General features: G+C 38.6%; 1 protein-coding gene across 3 annotated transcripts in view; it reads right to left on the bottom strand.

Annotated features, from left to right (window-relative positions):
• Positions 1–20,675, bottom strand: part of kcnab1a (potassium voltage-gated channel subfamily A regulatory beta subunit 1a) — a 133,955-nt gene that overhangs the window by 83,618 nt on the left and 29,662 nt on the right. The window contains exon 1 of one of the 3 annotated variants that reach the window (XM_004075835.5): positions 1,236–1,926. The exons of the other annotated variants lie outside the window; for them this stretch is intronic. Within the exon in view, the coding sequence (XP_004075883.1) occupies positions 1,236–1,444 (209 nt within the window). The 5' untranslated portion in view covers positions 1,445–1,926. Of the gene's footprint in view, positions 1–1,235; positions 1,927–20,675 lie in introns of those variants that run through there. 3 annotated transcript variants of the gene reach the window in all.

Below are 20,675 nucleotides of genomic sequence, written 5' to 3'. Positions count from 1 at the left end.
GGGGGTGAAAAAAAAGTGGTCACAATTGTCATAGTATTGTTCTGATTTTGGCGATTTTATTAATGTATATTTTGGGGAACTATTCATTTGAAACTGTTTTAAATGTTATCCGAGTTATGTTAATTTTATGTCATTTTTCTAATGCAATTTTACGCTATATATGTACTTTTTTACTCTGTTTTACTCATTTTATTTTAAGTCTCAAGGTGGCTGGCCATGGTCAGAACGGGACAGAGGATGGAAATTAGCCTAGGCTACAATCCTGCATATTTACACTGTCTCATTACCTTTAGAGTATTCTACACTATTTGTTGTATGCATTGTCCCTTAAATAAATAAATACAAAATATAAAATTAAAAATTGAACAAAGTCTGCACAAAAGTTTCTTTGTTTCTGACTCAAGACAAAAAGAACACTTTTGTTGACATGATGAATAAAATACATGTTAAAAAAAAAACTTAAATCTTAAAGTTAACCTGTAATCAACCAATGATTTCATTGCTTTAAACATTAATATTACCATTTTAGCTCAAATTAACAAACTTTGTAATCAAACATTCTCAAATTATTCTCAAACACAACCAACAAAGTCAATGTTGAAGATATAGTAAATGAAAATAAAGTGTCACAAAACCAAAAAAACGTAGACGTCTGCTATTTGCAAACATGCACAGCAGAGTCTCAAGGTTTAAAATCATTTTGTTTAACATTGTCAGTTGATTTAAAAGTGTGAAACTGTACTCATTACCCTAAAATATAGTCATAGTTTTTGTGCCAAAATGCAATCCTGTCGACTCTATACTGAAATTGAGATTTGTACAGCCTTCTCCAACATCTTACTTCTTTAAAAGAATGACTTTACCATGTTCTGGTTACAGAACATTATTAGTTTTACAAAAGTTTAAATGTGCTAACAATCTTGCAAATGCTACAACTTTAAAGCTTGAGTGATATTGCTAAACGATTTGTGAAAAATCAGCAAATCACAAAATAATCATTTATTTTAACTGAACTTTAGGAATGAGAGGCTTTTGCACAAAAATAATAAAAGCTCTAAGCCATATATAGGAACAGCATAGTTTTTGTGTATTCTGTAGGAATTCTGAAGCAAAGTGTGCTGAACAAAGGGTGCAGATGGTTTGGGGTCTAAAGGAAGCAAAGCCAAAGAAGTCTAGATTTTCATCTCTCTCAAAGCAGCATAATATACACGCTTCTCACTCTGCATTTCACAAACCTGTACTTCATGCCTGTATGTTTCCCTGTTGACTCTTTGAGTGAGATGTGGCGTGGAGTGAAGGAGCCAAAGCTGCGAGCAATAATGGCCACGGTGCGAAACTTGGCCCTGGCTTGGTTCACCACGTTGGGGCTGGTGGCACTCTGCTTGCTGTGGTCTCCATTTCCTCTTTTCAGGTTGTGGTCCGTGCAGGCGATGGACACCTGCATGGCTGAGCTTTTGAGGGGCAGTCAGAACCCAGGACGAACAAGACTGGCAGGAACACAGAGTCTTTCAAGTTTTTTGTTATGTCTTGAATTCCTTCCTTTTGTGGATTTGTGTTCAGATTGTCTTGTTTCTTCTAAAGTTCCTTTTAGGCTCCTCCAGTCTTCCTTTGTTCATTTCTTGAAGTAAAACAGATCTGCAGTACTTTCCTCTCGTGATCCTTCCTTTCAGAAAAGAGACGGCACAATAAGTCAATCATCAACACACTAAAAGGAACAAGGACTCCTTAGTTATTTTTTGCAAGATCTTGAAATCATTCCCCCACAGGTTGTCTTGTTTCTCGTCTTTCCTCTGATGCCGAGCTTCTGAAGGCTTTTCCATGAGGATTTCCTCCGCAGAGCGTGCGAATGCAGCTGAATGGAAGAGGAGCAGGAGACGAGCACAGAGAGGCAGAGATGCGATACAGGCAGCTCTCTCCGCCTGGTCTGACTGTGGGAATGGTGCGCGAGCGATGGTATGTGAGAGAGGGGGGTGAAGGAGGAGGGTATAGGGTCAGAGAATGGATACAGAGAAAGGGCAGGAGGAAACCCACAGGGGTGGAGGGGGTCACTCTCAGGTCCTGGGGGGGTGAACCATCACACTTCTGCCATCAGCACTTTTTCCATCTTCCTTCCCTTTCTCTGCCTCTCCGAGCCCAAGCTCTTTCCTTGGACTTGCCTGCTGATGTTGTCACTAATGTGCGTGTGCCCCACTTTCTTTCTCCCCTACCATCTCATCTGTCTCTCCGGCTCTGGCTCCAGCGTTTGCTCTGTGTTTGGATGTTTGGCTCGTTTTTGCCGCCTTGTTGTGCTGCTGTTGATTTGCTCAGCAGGGCAGCTCCTGCAGAGCCGGCGCTCCTCCGGGCAGCCGAGAGCGAGGCATGTGGTTCAACCCAAAGCTCTCCCACCTACTTTCTCTTGCTCTCCTTTTAGCTTTCATTCTACCTGGCTCTCCTCTCATCAAACTTTCTCCTTTTATTCTCCTGTTCTACCCACAGAGAAATACTGCTGTTCCCTTACAAAACAACCCTACAGTTGAATGTCTTTCATTTGACCAAGTACTTAAAAATATTTTTGGTTCTCCTTTTTTCTGACTTATGCACACATTTTCATAAAATGTACACTGCTGTGCAGTAATTAAATAAGAAAATCTTGAAAATTTCCTTCAGATCCTTTTACCATGAACAACACTGTTTAGGACTTAAAGATCCACTCTGATGAAAATGGTATTTTTGGCTTTTTTAAGATCTTCCTGTGTAATTTTTCTGATGGTTTTTCTAATCATAGTGAAGCAGGAGCAGACGAAAAAAAACGCTGTTTGAAAAAACCTGTAGGTGTGACGTTGAAGCTACAGTTGGCGGTCCACAAGCTCTCTGCTCCACTCCATTCTGATGTATCCACTTGCAGACAGGTAGACTCATGAACGTCTTTGTTTTCCTCGTCTGAGCTGGCATCTGGATTCAAACTGTACGGCTGGGTAGCTCCAATACTGCTCGCCATTTTTGTTGTACCACTCTTGTTTGGTTAGAGGTGTGAGGGGGCATAAGCTAGATGGAAAGCATAGAACAGAGAGCTCTCACGCTATGTTCACACCGGTTGTGTTGACTCTAAATGAAAAGTCTTAGACGCACGTCAAATTGAATTTTGCATTTTCGAATCCAGAACGCTCACATTGGTGCATCGCTACGAAAGTTTTCAAGCCCTTTTAAATCGGGCGATCATTGATTGCGTGCTGGAAGCTCAACCGGTTGAAATTCTTGGCTGATAAAACGCGACAACGCTGAACTGTGATCAATGAGGGACTCAGATCACTCAACACTAAAGTACCAACATGATCACGAAAGGGGAATTTAATTATCCAGATTAATATGACACCAAGACAAACATTTATAGAAAACAGGGCTGAGCAAAAAAAAAGCAAGATCCGCTCTGACTTTTCACAGCTTGGGTGCCAGACAAATACTAGTATATGGTAAAAAAAAAAACAAAAAAAAAAACAAAGGAAGAAGAATCCCACTCCCTGCTTGTCTGGTGTGAGCACCACCAGCTGAATGCACGTTCATGAAACCGCATCTGCATGCATTAGGTGTGAACCCAGATTCAGTAACAGTGACGGGAAGGAGGGGTGGGTGCGGTCCTGCTGACAATTTAGAGTCACATTTCAAATGAATTCCTTCTCCTTTGCAGAAACTATAACCTAGAAAACAACACAGGTTTTGGGTTCTTTTTTTGCCTAAAATCTGCATAATTATAATTAAAAAAACACTTGGAACATGTTTAGAAAAGATTAAAAGATCATCGGAGAGGGCCTTTTTTTACCTTTTAAGTGTTTTATAATATACATTCTGTCACGGTGCGGGGTGGCTCGAGAGCCGGTAGGACCCAGATGCAGAGGCGGAGGCACGTGGTTCAAGGGCAAGGGGTTTAATTATAACAAAAAGCGCTGCAGAGCAGGATTACAAAACAAACAAAACTAACGTTGGCGTAACTTGGAACATGGAACAAGGCATGAAGACAGGATGACAGAAAACACCATGACAAAGCTAATGGACCAGCACAGGAGGAAGGCAGAGACAAGACTTAAATACAGACAGGGCAGACAAGACACAGGTGAACACGATCAGGGCAGATGGGGACCAAAGAAAGTAAAACTCAAGAAACATGACAAGACAGGAAACCTTTCAAAATAAAACAGGAAACAGAACCAAACAAGACAGAACAAGAAGTAAAACGAAAAACAAGACACAACGAACTCAAACCATGACACATTCCTCTCAAAAGAAACCCCAAAGCGGTGTTTTGATCCATTCACACCATTTCTGAGTATTCCCCCCTAAAAACCTGCTCTCTGAGCACCAGCACCTCCTACGAAAACAAAGGTTCTTCCAAGCTGACGTAGACCCGTGACAACAGCCCCTTCCAGAAATAGTCTAACACACACACACACACACACGTTTTCCTTTAATGTGCACAATACCACATCCATCTTTGCAAAAGTTTGGATGTTGTTTTTTTTTCGTGGACGAGACACAGACATGCTGCAGAGGGCGGAACTTGGTTGAAATAAGCGAGGTCAACTTGTCTGACTTCCGCGTTAGAAAAGAACTCAGGAAAATTACTAATATTTACTAAAAAGTCATTATTTTGTGTGCCAAATGTAAAATAGTATTATATGCATGGATGTGGTTTATTATAAAAGGCTCAAAAACAGCATGATAAAGGCCTCTTAACATTATGTTTCTGTCTTTTCACATCTATTACATTGCACTTTGAAGGGTCGTAGAAAAATAAAGAGGTTGTCACTCAGCAACACTAACATTCTGCAACACTAACCAGCCTATGCGCCTGAACAGCCACGTTTTGTTTTTCATTATTTCTGAGCAATTTTGCTGAAGTAATGAGAATAATTTCCTTTTTTGGATTCTTGCATGGAGAACTGAAAATGCTTTCTTTCAACTGTTTGTTACATCAACATGTATTACATTAGAGACACATTTATTTTCCCCAAACAACGTGATTAGCCTTTATGATGCAGATGTCACCAGTGTGGGTCTGTGGAGATCCTCACCCATACATCCCTGATGGGGGTCCTTGCTCAGGTCTGCATCACAGTCTGTGCCAGGACCACATCCAACTCTTGTGTGGAGGTCAAACATTGGTTTTTGCCACGGTAATGTTTGTAGATTATTTTGTTCAAATGTTTTGGCCGCATGTCCTTGCAATGCTTTTATCAATCTTCCTTTTTTTTAGTTACTGTGTACATTTAAGTATTTTTTTTAAATTTAGTTTATGTTATGAAGTCTCGGATTTACTCGCATTTTGGTCCAAAAATCACCATATCAAGATAGAAAAATCTGACCTTTAAGAAACAGCAGTAGACCTTACTATGTTATCTTAAAGACTGTTGGGACACTCGATCAACCCCTCCATCAGGTCTACGTTCAGTTGCTTGCATAGCTTTTGTCACAAAGGTCCACATAAGGCCACTCCAAGACCAGATCATGTAAAGCTTCGACCCAGTTTTTTGAAGGAAGTGTAGGAGCAAACTCCTCCACTTCTGCATCCAGCACCTCTCCAGCATCTTTGCATGCATCCCAATTAGTCATGAATTTTTTACGTTTGCCCATGATGTACATTGTAATTTAGAGTGTTTGTGGATAACAAAGCATTGAAAAGACTGTGTCGATCTCAGGTGGGAGGTGTCTGCATAATTGTAATTACTGGATGCTTTAAAACATTTGCATTCAATCACACCATACAAACAAATGACACGCCCACTGTGTCTATCGAAAAAAATAGTCAATAATCCAAAACTTAACACAGTCCTTAAATAAACACATAGGCTAGGATCTCACTGGTTCCTACACATGTGGTTTTTCCTCACTTTATCTACCCAATGTTAAATTTAGATAGTTACCCTTGTCTTGCCTGTTGAGAGTCTTAATAGGCTCCTCCTACTCGTTCTCAAGAGATAACCTGAATGTTTGTTTGCCTGTTTGTTTAAAGAAGGTTTTCTGGGATGCCCCTCATCCTGCTAGGATGAGGTTGACCTGAAGGATCCTCAGGATCCTTCAGGTCAACCTGAAGAGAGAGCTGCTGGTTGCCTTCTATCGTTGCTCCATTGAGAGTGTACTAACATACTGTATCTCTGTGTGGTTTTCAAGCTGCACCATGGCACACAAGAAGGTTCTAGAGAGGGTCATAAACACTGCCCAAAAGATCATCGGCTACCCTCTTCCCTCACTGAAGGACCTCTACAGCACCCGCTGTCTTAGGAGGGCACGCAACATCATGAAAGACTGCACACACCCAGGACACCGGGTGTTTAAATGGTTGCCCTCTGGAAAAAGACTGAGGGTGCTGAGGTCACGGATAAACAGACTCAGAGACAGTTTTTACAATGGAGCAATAACCCTCATGAACACACACATGGTTCAGTCTTTCTAGGAGAAGGAGGAATGTAGATTCTGTATATACATGTGGTGTGCATTTGCATATTTGTATATTTGAATATATATTTGTGTACATATATATATATATATATACGTATATATTTATATATGTACATATATATTTTTTTTATACTTTTTTGTGTGTGAGATGATTGTTGTCTTCTTATTTCTCTTTGTACCAATTTGGGACAGTTTGCAATTTCGTTGTACTGTTGTACCAAGTGTGACTGTACAATGACAATAAAGCTTTATCTTATCTAATCTTATCTTCTCCCTCTTTCTACCTTTTCTACTGGTTCTGAGGTGAAGCTTTTTGTGATTTGTCACCAGATCTTTGGTTCTCCCACATTTGGGTCCATAAATCCACTGTATTCTAACGCCTCTGCTTCTGTCTCAGTTACAATATGCTAAATTGTACTGAAACCAGACTTTCCAGACCAAAAATCCTCGTTTCTTTTTCACTAGCTTTCTCTCAAGCTCATTACATAGCTCAGCTTAAGCCTCTATGCTTGGTTACACTTGGACTCTCTTGAGTTTTCATTGCAGTTTATAGATTTTTTTTTTTCTTGGGTCGGTTTGTATTCTAAGTTGTTGATTATCATCAGGCTGCATTGAAGATTTTTTTCTAGGGAACCACTTACACCAAGACTGCGAACTGGAAGTTGATCAATACCTTTTTTTAACATACAGTAAAACAACCCCAGTTTGAACTTGTGCCATGTTTGACTTTTCATTTCCTCTTTAAATATAGAAACAAAAGTTTTTTTTCTCATCAATGCCATTTGTCACTCTGGAATGTATTTGTTGCTGAGAGCACTTGTTTTGATTAGGTTTTAGCCCATGTTCAAGCACACTCAAAAAACTAAATTAAAAGAAATTATGAAAATATTTTTATAAAGAAAACACACACAGCTAAAAAAAAAAAAAAAAATCACAGCGAAAATGAAAACCTTGAGTTTATGTCAGAGTATTTAGTGATCCAAAAATATATATATAACCCAGAACCTCCCAACGCACTAAACGCATCACCCACAGGGACCAATAAATCAAAGTCAGAAAGTGTTTGGATGAGAAGAAAGGAGCACAGTGACTGATATATAAGAAAAGGAAAACTAAAAACAGCAGACAGGCAAATTGAAACTGAGAATGGAGACAATGTCGACTTTTAAGTGCATGCAAATGTATTGTCTGTGCCTACAGAGTCAGGTGTCATTGCCGTCAGCTTTCCTTTGATTCCATTAGGCTTCCAAGGGAGAAACATTTGAGTGATTTTCTGCAAGCTGAAGCACTGTTTTTCTCTGATTCTGTGCAGTTTTGTGCACACTTACACATCAGCAAGAAACAAACTTTAAAAGAATACAAGATCATGAAGTTAAGCAGAGAAAATTAGTTTTCTTTTCATATGTCCTCCACCATTAGAAAAATGCCACAAGACCATATTACAAACATCAGAAACACAATTTTGATGGAAGTGGGTATAACAGCTACAGTTGGTAAAGAGGAAGTTTTGCACTGTTAATACCAAACTGCCTCTCATCAGCTGCAAGAACTGTTTGTGAAATGCTAAAATGGTGCTTTACAGCTGTCTTGATTGCATATGACTTGTTGCCTCTAAGTCCATCCTTTCAAAAGTTCCAAAATTCATGCTCTCCATTGACTCTGCTTCAGTTTCCCCCTCCCCTCAGGTAAAGAGCCTGGGTGTCATTCTTGATAGTTCATTCTCCTTTGAACCCCACATTAATAACATTACTCGGTCCGCCTATTTTCAACTGGGCAATATAAATTGTCTTTGCCCCTCCCTCACCCTCCACTCCGCTTCCATTTTGGTTCATAGTCTAGGAACTCCACGCCTTGATTACTGTAATGCTTTTCTCTTTGGTTTACCTCAAAAAAACTCTCAATAAACTCGGACTAGTCCAAGATTCAGCTGCTCGCATTGCTTCCAGAACTCCACCGTTTCATCGCATCACCCCCGTCCTTCAGACGGGCTCCCAATCAAATTCAGAATACAATTCTAACTTCTTCTTTTGACTTACAAAGCTCTTCATAACCTGGCCCCACCTTATTTATATGATCTTCTTCCCAGTTACAATCCCCCCCGCTCTCTCCGGTCTTCTTTATCCCTGCAGCTCCATGTACCCCCCATCCGACTGGTCACCATGGGGAGCAGAGCCTTCAGCCACTCGGCCCCTCAACTATGGAACTCTCTCCGTATCATTGACTCACTGCCTATTTTTAAATCCAGACTCAAAACTCATCACTTTAAATCTGCCTTTCTTCTGTGATGGTCCATCCATCTGTTGGCTGATTTTATTGTGCTTTAAGTGTTGATTTTATTTATTGTATTTTCTGTAATGAACAGTGTCCTTGAGTGGCAAAAAAGGAGCTTTAAATAAAATGTATTATTAATATTATTATTATTAGTAGTAGTAGTAGTAGTGGTGTTAGTAGTAGTAGTAGTAGCAGTAGTGGTAGTGGTAGCATGATTATTATTATTATGATGATGACGATTATTATTATTATTATTATTATTGTGACACACAGTGCCCCCCCCCCCCCCCCCCAAGACTAGTGACACAATGTGCAGCTTTGGGTTGGTTCGATAAAAAAATATCTTATTCAAGATCGATATCCTTAAACCCCAAAGGCAAACCAAGGTTTCCAACCAATTATTCCTGAGCAGCTAAAATAGGCTTAAAACGTCTTTTCTGTAATAAAGGGGGTGAAAGAAGCTGATTGAAAATAGACTTGTAGGTGGATAGATTGTCACTGTGCTGTAAGAGAGATACAGTAACCCTTGATAACCTTTGATCACAGTTTTCCATTGGTCTCACACAAACTGATCTGGCTAAGTCAGTCCTTATTTCTTACACAAAGAAGTGGCAACTTAAAGTGTAGATTATCAATGGAGTACTGAAGAATTTGATGTGCAAACTGTAACTTTATCCTGTAATAAAATCTGAAGAGCAGATAAAAGTGCAATTTAAAAAAAAGTTAGCAGTAACATCGGGATTTCTTGAGCAAATGCTGATCACGTTGACTGAATAAGAAAGGTCAATAGAGAAAGCTATCTTATAACAAAGTGGTCCAAGAAGTCACTTTATGTTAATTTACTCATGAAAATTGAATGAGACAGAATATGATAGAGAAACTTGTTGTTGGTGGTGAACTGCCTGCATATAAGAGAGGCTAAAGGGTAATTAAAAAACAATAGATTTTAAAAGGTCTTAAACCTAAAAAAACAAAAAAAAAAGGCAGAATCCCAAAATGTTTAGTAAAATTGGCAAAGTTGACATAATAAAACTTTTAACAGATAGTCTACTGCCCCTACTGGGGGGCTAAAGCCTGGATTTTAGGAACAAAAGGCCTCCTGTGTGTGTACTTGTTAGGCCAGTGCAGCCCAGGGGTTGTTTATTTTCCACTTAACACTGTTTTATAATGACAAACACTTAGTAAAAGTACAATTCTTAGTAAAAGAAACAAGTAATAGAAACAGAGAATGGGACGCCCAAATTTTGGATAATGAACTGTCTGAAGTGGTGCATAATGTAAAAAATGACAAACAATCAAAGGTGCAACTTTATTAAAGAAAATAATGTATTTATTGATTGATGATGTATAGCTAAGTAAACAGATCAAATGTAGGTACTATCGGTCTTCTTTTTTCAAAAACTTTGAATTAAACTGCATTGGTATATTTTTTTTTCCCTGTTGGTGTTATTTTCTCATTTTGGTTAAAACCAACAATTTAATATTTGATATAATTTGCAATTTAAGCCCACTCCAGTAGCACAGCAATGTGTCCAGCATATAAATAAACTGCTTACCAGTACATGGGACGTTCTTCATGTTCTGTAGCTGTTCTTCATGTTCTGTAGCTGTTCTGTATGTGCTGTATCTGTTCTGTATGTGCTGTACCTGTTCTTCATGTTCTGTAGCTGTTCTTCATGTTCTGTAGCGTTCTGTATGTGCTGTATCTGTTCTGTATGTGCTGTACCTGTTCTTCATGTTCTGTAGCGTTCTGTATGTGCTGTATCTGTTCTGTATGTGCTGTACCTGTTCTTCATGTGCTGCACCTGTTCTTCATGTTCTGTAGCTGTTCTGTATGTGCTGTACCTGTTCTTCATGTTCTGTAGCGTTCTGTATGTGCTGTACCTGTTCTTCATGTTCTGTAGCGTTCTGTATGTGCTGTATCTGTTCTGTATGTGCTGTACCTGTTCTTCATGTGCTGTACGTGTTCTTCATGTTCTGTAGCTGTTCTTCATGTTCTGTAGCTGTTCTGTATGTGCTGTACCTGTTCTTCATGTTCTGTAGCGTTCTGTATGTGCTGTATCTGTTCTGTATGTGCTGCACCTGTTCTTCATGTTCTGTAGCTGTTCTTCATGTTCTGTAGCGTTCTGTATGTGCCGTATCTGTTCTGTATGTGCTATACCTGTTCTTCATGTGCTGTACATGTTCTTCATGTTCTGTAGCTGTTCTTCATGTTCTGTAGCTGTTCTGTATGTGCTGTACCTGTTCTTCATGTTCTGTAGCGTTCTGTATGTGCTGTATCTGTTCTGTATGTGCTGTACCTGTTCTTCATGTGCTGCACCTGTTCTTCATGTTCTGTAGCTGTTCTGTATGTGCTGTACCTGTTCTTCATGTTCTGTAGCGTTCTGTATGTGCTGTATCTGTTCTGTATGTGCTGTACCTGTTCTTCATGTGCTGCACCTGTTCTTCATGTTCTGTAGCTGTTCTGTATGTGCTGTACCTGTTCTTCATGTTCTGTAGCGTTCTGTATGTGCTGTATCTGTTCTGTATGTGCTGTACCTGTTCTTCATGTTCTGTAGTGTTCTGGATGTGCTGTATCTGTTCTGTATGTGCTGTACCTGTTCTTTATGTTCTGTAGCTGTTCTGTATGTGCTGTACCTGTTCTTCATGTTCTGTAGCGTTCTGTATGTGCTGTATCTGTTCTGTATGTGCTGTACCTGTTCTTCATGTGCTGCACCTGTTCTTCATGTTCTGTAGCTGTTCTTCATGTGCTGCACCTGTTCTTCATGTTCTGTAGCTGTTCTGTATGTGCTGTACCTGTTCTTCATGTTCTGTAGCGTCCTGTATGTGCTGTATCTGTTCTGTATGTGCTATACCTGTTCTTTATGTGCTGTACGTGTTCTTCATGTTCTGTAGCTGTTCTTCATGTTCTGTAGCTGTTCTGTATGTGCTGTACCTGTTCTTCATGTTCTGTAGCGTTCTGTATGTGCTGTATCTGTTCTGTATGTGCTGTACCTGTTCTTCATGTGCTGCACCTGTTCTTCATGTTCTGTAGCTGTTCTGTATGTGCTGTACCTGTTCTTCATGTTCTGTAGCGTTCTGTATGTGCTGTATCTGTTCTGTATGTGCTGTACCTGTTCTTTATGTTCTGTAGCTGTTCTTCATGTTCTGTAGCGTTCTGTATGTGCTGTATCTGTTCTGTATGTGCTATACCTGTTCTTCATGTGCTGTACGTGTTCTTCATGTTCTGTAGCTGTTCTTCATGTTCTGTAGCTGTTCTGTATGTGCTGTACCTGTTCTTCATGTTCTGTAGCGTTCTGTATGTGCTGTATCTGTTCTGTATGTGCTGTACCTGTTCTTTATGTTCTGTAGCTGTTCTTCATGTTCTGTAGCGTTCTGTATGTGCTGTATCTGTTCTGTATGTGCTATACCTGTTCTTCATGTGCTGTACGTGTTCTTCATGTTCTGTAGCTGTTCTTCATGTTCTGTAGCTGTTCTGTATGTGCTGTACCTGTTCTTCATGTTCTGTAGCGTTCTGTATGTGCTGTATCTTTTCTGTATGTGCTGTACCTGTTCTTCATGTGCTGCACCTGTTCTTCATGTTCTGTATCTGTTCTGTATGTGCTGTACCTGTTCTTCATGTTTTGTAGCTGTTCTGTATGTGCTGTATCTGTTCTTCATGTTCTGTAGCTGTTCTTCATGTTTTGTAGCTGTTCTTTATGTTCTGCAGCTGTTTTGTATCTGCTGTTCTTCATGTTCTGTATGTGCTGTAGCTGTTCTTCATGTTCTGTAGACGTTCTGCATGTGCTGTAGCTGTTCCTCGTGTTCTGTAGCTGTTCTTCATGTGCTGTACCTGTTCTACGTGTTTTATAGCTTTTCCTCCATTTTCTGTAACTATTCTTCATGTTTTGTAGTTGTTTCATGTTTTGTAGCTGTTCTGTATGTGCTGTAGCTGTTGTTCGTGTTTTGTAGATGTTATATTTTCTGTATAAAGAACAGCCATCGCTGTTTCATGTTCTGTAGTTGTTCTCTATGTGCTGTTGCTGTTCATTCTTGATCTGTAGCTTTTTCTCATTTTTGTAGCTGTTCTTCAGCAGAGTGGACTCACAGTGAAAGTCTTTTTTGAGCATAGATGTAAGAGTTACCATCTGCTTTCTTTTCGGTGTGTTTCCTGCCAGCTGGTTTTGCTTCTGCTCACAGCTGACTATCTCTGGAAAACATGTGCGGCCAAATAGATTTTACTTTCTTAACGTCAAAAAGCTGGTTCGTCTGAAAAATATGAGAAACACTATTCCATCAATCCTGATTTACCACTCTAAGGAGTGAGTTACAGGGTGTAAAAGTTGTAACTCCAAAAAAATGCAAGGTGGAACATTTACAGAGTCATTTATCTGCTTAGTCAATTTGATCAAACCCAAACTGACTAAGAAGTCATGTTAAAACAGTCTTTCACCCATTGTGTACTTGGGTGACACCCCACTGTCTTGTAATTTATGATGGAAATATAGTGAGTTCAGGATTTCCTTTTGTTTTTGTGACGAATTAATCAAGTTGCAAGCCTTTCTTTACTTTTTATTATCCTTTCACTTTTGTTGTCATTATCATAACAGGTCTCCCGCAAAAAGTAAGCGAAGACAGTCATAACTCTATGAGCAGGCTGCAGACTGTGACCCACTTCTGAAGCTGCATGTACTCTATAGAGGAGTGTTTACATGTTTATACATAGATGCAAGGAGTTACTCCAACTAGGTTATGCAAAGTCATACTGTCCAAAAAAATGCTAGTATAATTTTTATTATGATGAGAAAGTCCCATACAATCTAAATAAAAATAAAACTCATAATGATGTTCAACTTGTTTCATTTCACCCTACAGCTTTTTTAGCCATATTTTTAGGGGCAGAAATAGACACAAAAAAGGCAGAAAAGCAGGGCAATTGTTGCAGAAAAAGTTGTTTGATCTTAAAAAAGCGAATGTTTATTTCTTTTGTAAGTGACCATGGTATTAGCAGGATAATGGCGATTAAGTTTGCATTATCAGAAATTAACGCACTTTGCAAAAGCAAAGGCTTTGCCTTACTTACATTATTGGATTGAAAAAAAAAATTTTTTTTAGAAATTGCCTCAATGAAAATTTCATGTCCTAACAAGCTATTTCCTTTGTCACTTGATTAAAACAAAAGTCATTACAGGTTTAAATGGGTTTGCAGATGTCAGCTGAAGCTGTGGGTTGAAAATGTGATTCCCTCTATGAGTCTGCAAAGCTCGGCTGTGAGTTTAATGATCTGAGCTGACAGGGCAGCATCTCAGACATTTTCCCTCTATATGACTGTAAGCTCAGCTTCCCCTGCCCATAGGACACAGCTGTTCCCAAACACGTGGACCCAACCACTGTGATGGCAAGGGGGGGCTGATGCCACTGCAGGATCTGGCTTGTTTGGATCACCAAAGCTGGCTTACATACTAAAAAGACCATTAGTTACAGAGCAGTGTACAGTGAAGTCTCAGAACTTCAACTGGGATTGCAGATTTCTAAATATCAGTCTTTCAGAGGGTCAAGCCTTGAGTCAGGTAAAAAAAAACAAGTGTGTGGTGCTGTTATAGACTGTGTAAAAACAATACAAACAGTATTTGACCAAATAATATGTATAAAAAAGAAACACTAAGTCATTTTCTAAGTATTAGAGTATTAGTAATTTTGTCATAACAGCCACGTAGTTATTTTCATGGAATAAACCACGATATTTATTCATTTTTTTTGCCTTGCTTGTTTTTAATTTCAGTGGGACATCCTATGGAAAATGTGCATGGTACTGACTGAATGTCACACATTACTTTAGGGGCACTCAAAGCTTGATCATTTGTGACATTGAAGCATGTGGTTCACTGCACCAGGGCACAGCACGGGTCAAGGATACTACAGCTGTAAGCATATTAAAGAGATGGGCTTTGGCCAAGCACATGTCAACATGTCAACTTTCCGGTCCCGCTGGTACACAAATAAAAAAGTCCCATTCTTTTCTCGTCTGTGCACATGCATATAGGTCTGGACTTTCTACATGTGTGAACAGTCATTTAGATACAATTTTGGATTTTTTTTAATTACCATTTTTTATTTCCTTAATTTCAGAATCTACTTTAAACTGTTTTTTGCATGAATAACCACAGCAAAAAGACTGTTTTCCGCTGTTAATCAAAATACAACAAAAAAGAACATTTTATTTCCAGTTACCTGTTGAGGAAGTTGGAGGCACATACCCAAAACAGGCCTTTTTCACATTACTATTAAAAGGTTTGTTTGTTTTCTTAAACACAGACGCTCAAGGCAATCCGAGAAGATTTAAATACAATCCCTGTTGCGGGTTTGTTGGTTATTTAATTAGAAGTGCCTGGTAGCTTAAGGATATAGTATATGCTGACCTTTTCTGATTGCTAAAGACTGCATCTTTCTGCACAAAGATACATGTGATCTCAAAATGGAAATTTCTAACCGTAGGAATTTCTAAAGAAATTTTGTGTCACCATCAGGCCAGTAAAATCTTTTGTGATAATGCAACAGTATAAATGCTGTAATGTGTTTATAAAAGTCTGGTCTTTTACCACTTTTGCGTCCAAAAGCAGCACCTGGAGAAAGCTAGTCGGGAGCACGTCACACTGCAACAGGTAACCAAGCTATTACAACAGCAGAAGTAGATGTACACACAGCACTGCTAAACCAGCAAAGGGACCATTTTCAAAGTTTTGACAATGTTTTCATGGATGCTACAAATCTTAGACTGGATTTTCTGGCTACAAAAAAAATCAATGACATTAATGCGAATCTATGGTTTATGCAAAAGGACATAGAGGACATCAAGGCCTTTAGTAGTAAACAAGATGAATGTGGCAACAAATGGATAAAATGGAAAGTTTAGTGGGACTTTCCAGGTGGAAAAACCTGGTTTTGATGGGATAAAACAGTCAAAATGTCTGGATTTTTCATGTGGCGTCCCCCAGGAGTCTGTTTTGGGATATAAACTCTGTATTATACTTTGTTTGCAAGATAGATAGCTGAAATTTTATGATTTATACTACTTCCTGGTGCCACAACTATTTAAGCCTATGATAAGGAAAAAGGACTTTTTGACAAAAATATTATTATATTATAATCATTCATGGTAAGTGCAAGTAGCAGTAGAGATGATCAATTCCAAGTAAAGGTTGGTGGTGAAAATATAGAAAGAGTTACTGCGGTCATTTTTCTACGTGCTGAAAAAAAATTGTCTGGAGAGCTCATAAACATGTAAAAAATGCTATGACTAAAACCTTTTTTTTTGCTTGTAATAGTTAAAAGATGATCACTGATCATTGATTTAACTATATTTACACTATTGTGTTGAGAGTTTAAAAAAATACATGCAATTGTTCACTTTGACCAGCATACATTAAATGAATGGGTGTTTGGAGGATGTGTGGGCGATTGATTATGTCTCGGCTGGTTGCTGGGACTGGCCAGCAAAGTAAATAAATCTTTGGAACAATGTTTCAAAAAGCATAATCTACATCCCTGAATAATATGTAATTACATTTTCCTTTCAGTAACAAATGAAAAGACCAACTGCTTCTCGGTCGACTCACAAGGTATCAGTTGGTCCAAAATATTTAATTTCTCCAGTTTTCTATTTTGTGTGAGAAACTTACACTTAATTGTATTTCCTTAGGTTTACTGTAGTATTTAGGTACACCTTGTTGTTAATGAGTGTGTTTAAGCAACTGGCTTTCATAAGTTAACTGGTCTCTACAATGTCAGCAAAAAAAAACGGAAAAAAAGGACGACACTTTTAACAAAACAAAAGTAACTATAAAACTTTAGAATTGTTCTGCTTAATAAACTAACTACTGCAACAGAGAAAATAAAATATGGATTTAAATATTTTTAAGACAATGAAAAATGTTTTAAATTGATTTAAATATTTTACCTTGACTACAAAAAAATGTAAATTTTTCTACCTTATGAGAAAAACCCAGCTTTCCTAAAGCAGTAAACTGCAGTAAACACTCCCTCATTTTATTAGTGTAGATGCTATAGCTTTTTTACGAAGTGTAAGGTATGCAAAACAATTGTAACATTAGAGAAATATAGACCAATCTAATGAATACTTAACAAAGATGCTTCTGGAATGTGTATCTCTTAACACCCACCAGCGTCTCTCATACATGTATGCAGGTCAACACTGGGTCAAGATCCTGGGAAGATCATTGAGAGGCATTGTTTTCACAGGAGCATCAAATTCCAGCTTCCTACCCCACTGGTAGGAAAGGTCAGTTTCGTGACCCCCTCAATCTGTTGTCTCTCCACTGGGCCTGTCTTACTCCTGTTAGATCATCATTGGAACGAAAATTACAAAATAAGACAAAACAAAACCCAAAAATTTAAAAACGGGATTATTTTATTTTTAAAAGCTGAACAAGTTTCAGATTTACGAGGTTTTGGGGTCTTTTTAGATGCTGCCTCTTTTTTGTAAATTGTTAAACAATTGGTAAAAAGGTAAAAAGATAAAAAAGTGATGACAGCTGTATGCATCTGCACAACTAATCTCCAAGTCTTATCAAACTCTGATAAAAAATAGTGTTTTCTTTTTGATGATGGAAGACATAAATAAAGAATAATTAGAAAAGAAATTGCATTTCTGAGAATTTCTTTTTTTCAAATTATTGAGAATCAGGAGCAGATGAAATAAAATGCCTCAGAAAAAGAGTGGCGTGAGGGGAGTGAGGGGGTGGGCTCGATCTGCGGCTAGCAGTCCCACCCAGAACTCAAAGGCAAACTTCTTATGAACTCCTGCCGCTCTGCAGAAACTATATCCTAAAAAACAAGAGATGTTTTTATTTTGACTGAAAATGACAATCATTAAAAGACCACTGGGAACACTTTTACAATAGATCAAAAGATGATTGTAATGAAACTTTGATCTCCATGACCCCACTTATCAAAATCTGCTGATGGCAGTTATTTGCTGTGGTCCAGCAAAGAGATAAATCACCAAGCATGCTTGTAACCTTTCAAGCGGTTGGATAGCTCAGTTGGTTAAGCCAAGGTCAAGACCTTTGGCAAGACCCTACGCGATACTGCCTAACTATGTAGCCGATCCTTAGTCTGGATAAGGTACAGGGTTGTGTCAAGAAGGGCATTTGGCGTAAAAATCTCTGCTGCCACACCACCTGTGTGAATAAGTGAAAGCTGATTCGCTGGGACGACTGAAGGGATATGCCAAAAAATGAACATCCTAGTTCCTTATGGATGACCCTAAACAGACAAGCAGAATCTCAAAAACGAATTCAGAACTTTAGAAATCAGAAAAAAGTAACTTAACAAAATAATGAAGACTGGAAGAAAACCTTCTGAGGGTGTTTTATTTTTGATTGTGAGTCGCTATTATTCAAGTGTTTGTTCTGAAGTTCAGTTTTACTTAGTTTACCCTATAAAAAAAACTTGGGTTATTGAAAAGTAGCAGCAAAGCAAAATAAGGAAAGGACAAATGAATCTATGTGGCTTCAATGGGTGTTTGGGCATGGGTGTGTGGATATGCATGCAATATAATGATACCTCCTCATTTACAGTTTCCTTAATGGGTCATTTCCGTAAATTTACTTGTTGTTAGTTGCTTCTCTTCTTGTGAGAAAAACCTGAAATGACATTTGTGGAAGATGCATTAACAGCTGGATTCCTGGACTTTGGAGCTCACAACAATAAAGTAAGAATTTTGTAAGGCATGTCTTCATAAAGTTATGTCTAACTGTCTCGTAGTTGCATGTGGTGACATTGTTCTCTACCTTACAGCATATAATTTTAGACGCCTACACCACCCCTAGCATAATTACAGTAACTGTTGGTTGCAGAGGGCAGTGTTCCCGACTGTTAGAGAGTCTCCAGATATGGACACTTCACAGTCAAGAGTGGTAACAGCAAGAGAAAGCCGTCATCTCGGTAACAGCATTGCTATGGAAACAGTATGGAGGCGTTATATGTGTGGGAAAAGGCAGCAATAACAAAACGCAAGGCAGGAATAAGTGTGCCAGATTGCAACCAGGCAGCATCTGTACGAGCTAAGGATGCACAATGGTTGCCTTGGAGATGAGGGGAAATAATTAACAAGGTTACGGAGCCTAGACTTATCCGAGATTGTTATTTGTTTACAGTCAGCTTTGCAAAGCTATCAAGGGATTAAAAGGTTTTTGTCTCACAAGTAAATATTAAAACTGAGATCATTATATATTTATAAAGATTATTTACTTGTAAAGTAATTCAGGTACTTTCTGTTGAAAGTATATTACTAATAGAATATTTCCACTTTTCCAAACTAAACCTTTTTTTTAACATTTATAATTCTCATCAGACAAATAATCCTCTCTTCAGTGTCTCTCTCTCATTATTAAAAAGATCAATCCAAAGTTTTAAATCACACTTTAAGAGATTTTAGTCCTAAATACCTTACAACAATGCAAAGACAAATAAATTACATTACATACCAAATAGCTTAGTAAACGTACAACGCATACCTATGTATTAGTAACAGTGATACAAAATGTTTCTCCGTCCTCCTGCTTCATCTAAGATAGTTTATTTAGCTTAACATAATTACAATTCTATCCCCATCTTAACATGGAATAAACTGCAAGTCAGTAAATTTGGATTATTTCAATGCATTTAATGTTTTTTAAAGTACAAACTGACACTTTTAAGGGTTAGCATGTGCTGTTGTTGTTGTGTTAGTGTTTTGACTAAGCTAAATAGAAGAGGCTTCGCGGTAGACATCTTTAGTAAATCATTTAGTTTAAAGGAACTTATGAGAAAAGACACATTAGCAAAATATATTCAAGAGTGACATCAGCTTAAAATGTTCAGTTTTTGTTCTATAAGACTTTAAATTACTTCAATAAATGATCTTCCAACTGTCAAGATCTATTTCTAGCATTTAAGTCAGTAAGTTCAAAACAGCTTAAGAAGGTTTAGGATCAAAAGAGAGCACAACAGATAAGATAAGATAAGATAAGACTTTATACCGTGGTCCGGGTGGATACTCGATTCTGATTGGCTGCTGGGTGTGCATTAAAAAGTGATATACCACAGGATAACCCCACAGTGAAAAAAATGATTTGCTCACAAATAGTTGGCTTTTTGTGAGAAAAGCGATCCAAATTGGAAAAAGAACAAGAACTAAGGGCTAAAAACTGGTTACTATTTATTTCTTTTGTAAGTGACCAGGGTATGAGCGGGTCAATGGCCGACGAAGTATGCATTATCACTTTTTAACGCACTTCGTGGAAGCAACCGACCTCCAGTTCAGGCTTCCACGGCGTACGTTAAAAAGTGATAATGTATACTTCGTCGGCCATTAACCCTTACTTATCCCACGTTGCAGCAGCAAAAAAAACATCCAAATAGCAAAAATGACATTCAAGGGAAGTGAATTTTAGGTTTAATAGTGCAACATTATAAAAGAACAGAAGAACATCTGCACCCTTCACAACAAAGTAAATAAATTAAACCCATTAAATAAAAATACACACAAAACAACAGTTATAAGAACAAAAATGACTGAAACAACAACTGCAACAATGAATGAAAAACACGGCATGGCACATAGTGTGTCACTGCAGCACCGTGTTGTACAGTCTGATGGCTGTGGGGATGAATGACCTGCAGTAGCTCCTTCTTGCACTGTGGCTGTAACAGTATCGTGCTGAAGGAGCTGGTCAGCCCCTCTACAGTTTGGTGCAGGAGGTGGGAGGGGGTATCCATGATGGATGTTAGCTTAGCCAACATCCTCCTGTCCGCCACCTCCTCGATGGACTCCAGTGTGCAGCCATGGACAGAGCCGGCCTTCTTAACCAGTTTGTTAAGCCTCTTCAAGTCTCTGCCTGTACTGCCTCCTGCCCAGCACACAACTCTATAAAGGACCACTGAGGCCACCACAGTGTCATAAAATGTCCTGAGAAGCTGCACAAAAGACCCCA

This window comes from Oryzias latipes, chromosome 13, assembly GCF_053564925.1.
Source record: "Oryzias latipes strain Hd-rR chromosome 13, Olatipes_Hd-rR_3.1".
Taxonomy (NCBI): Eukaryota; Metazoa; Chordata; class Actinopteri; order Beloniformes; family Adrianichthyidae; genus Oryzias; species Oryzias latipes.
Note: the sequence above shows the minus strand (reverse complement) of the source record. Positions and strands in the feature narration are given on the sequence as shown.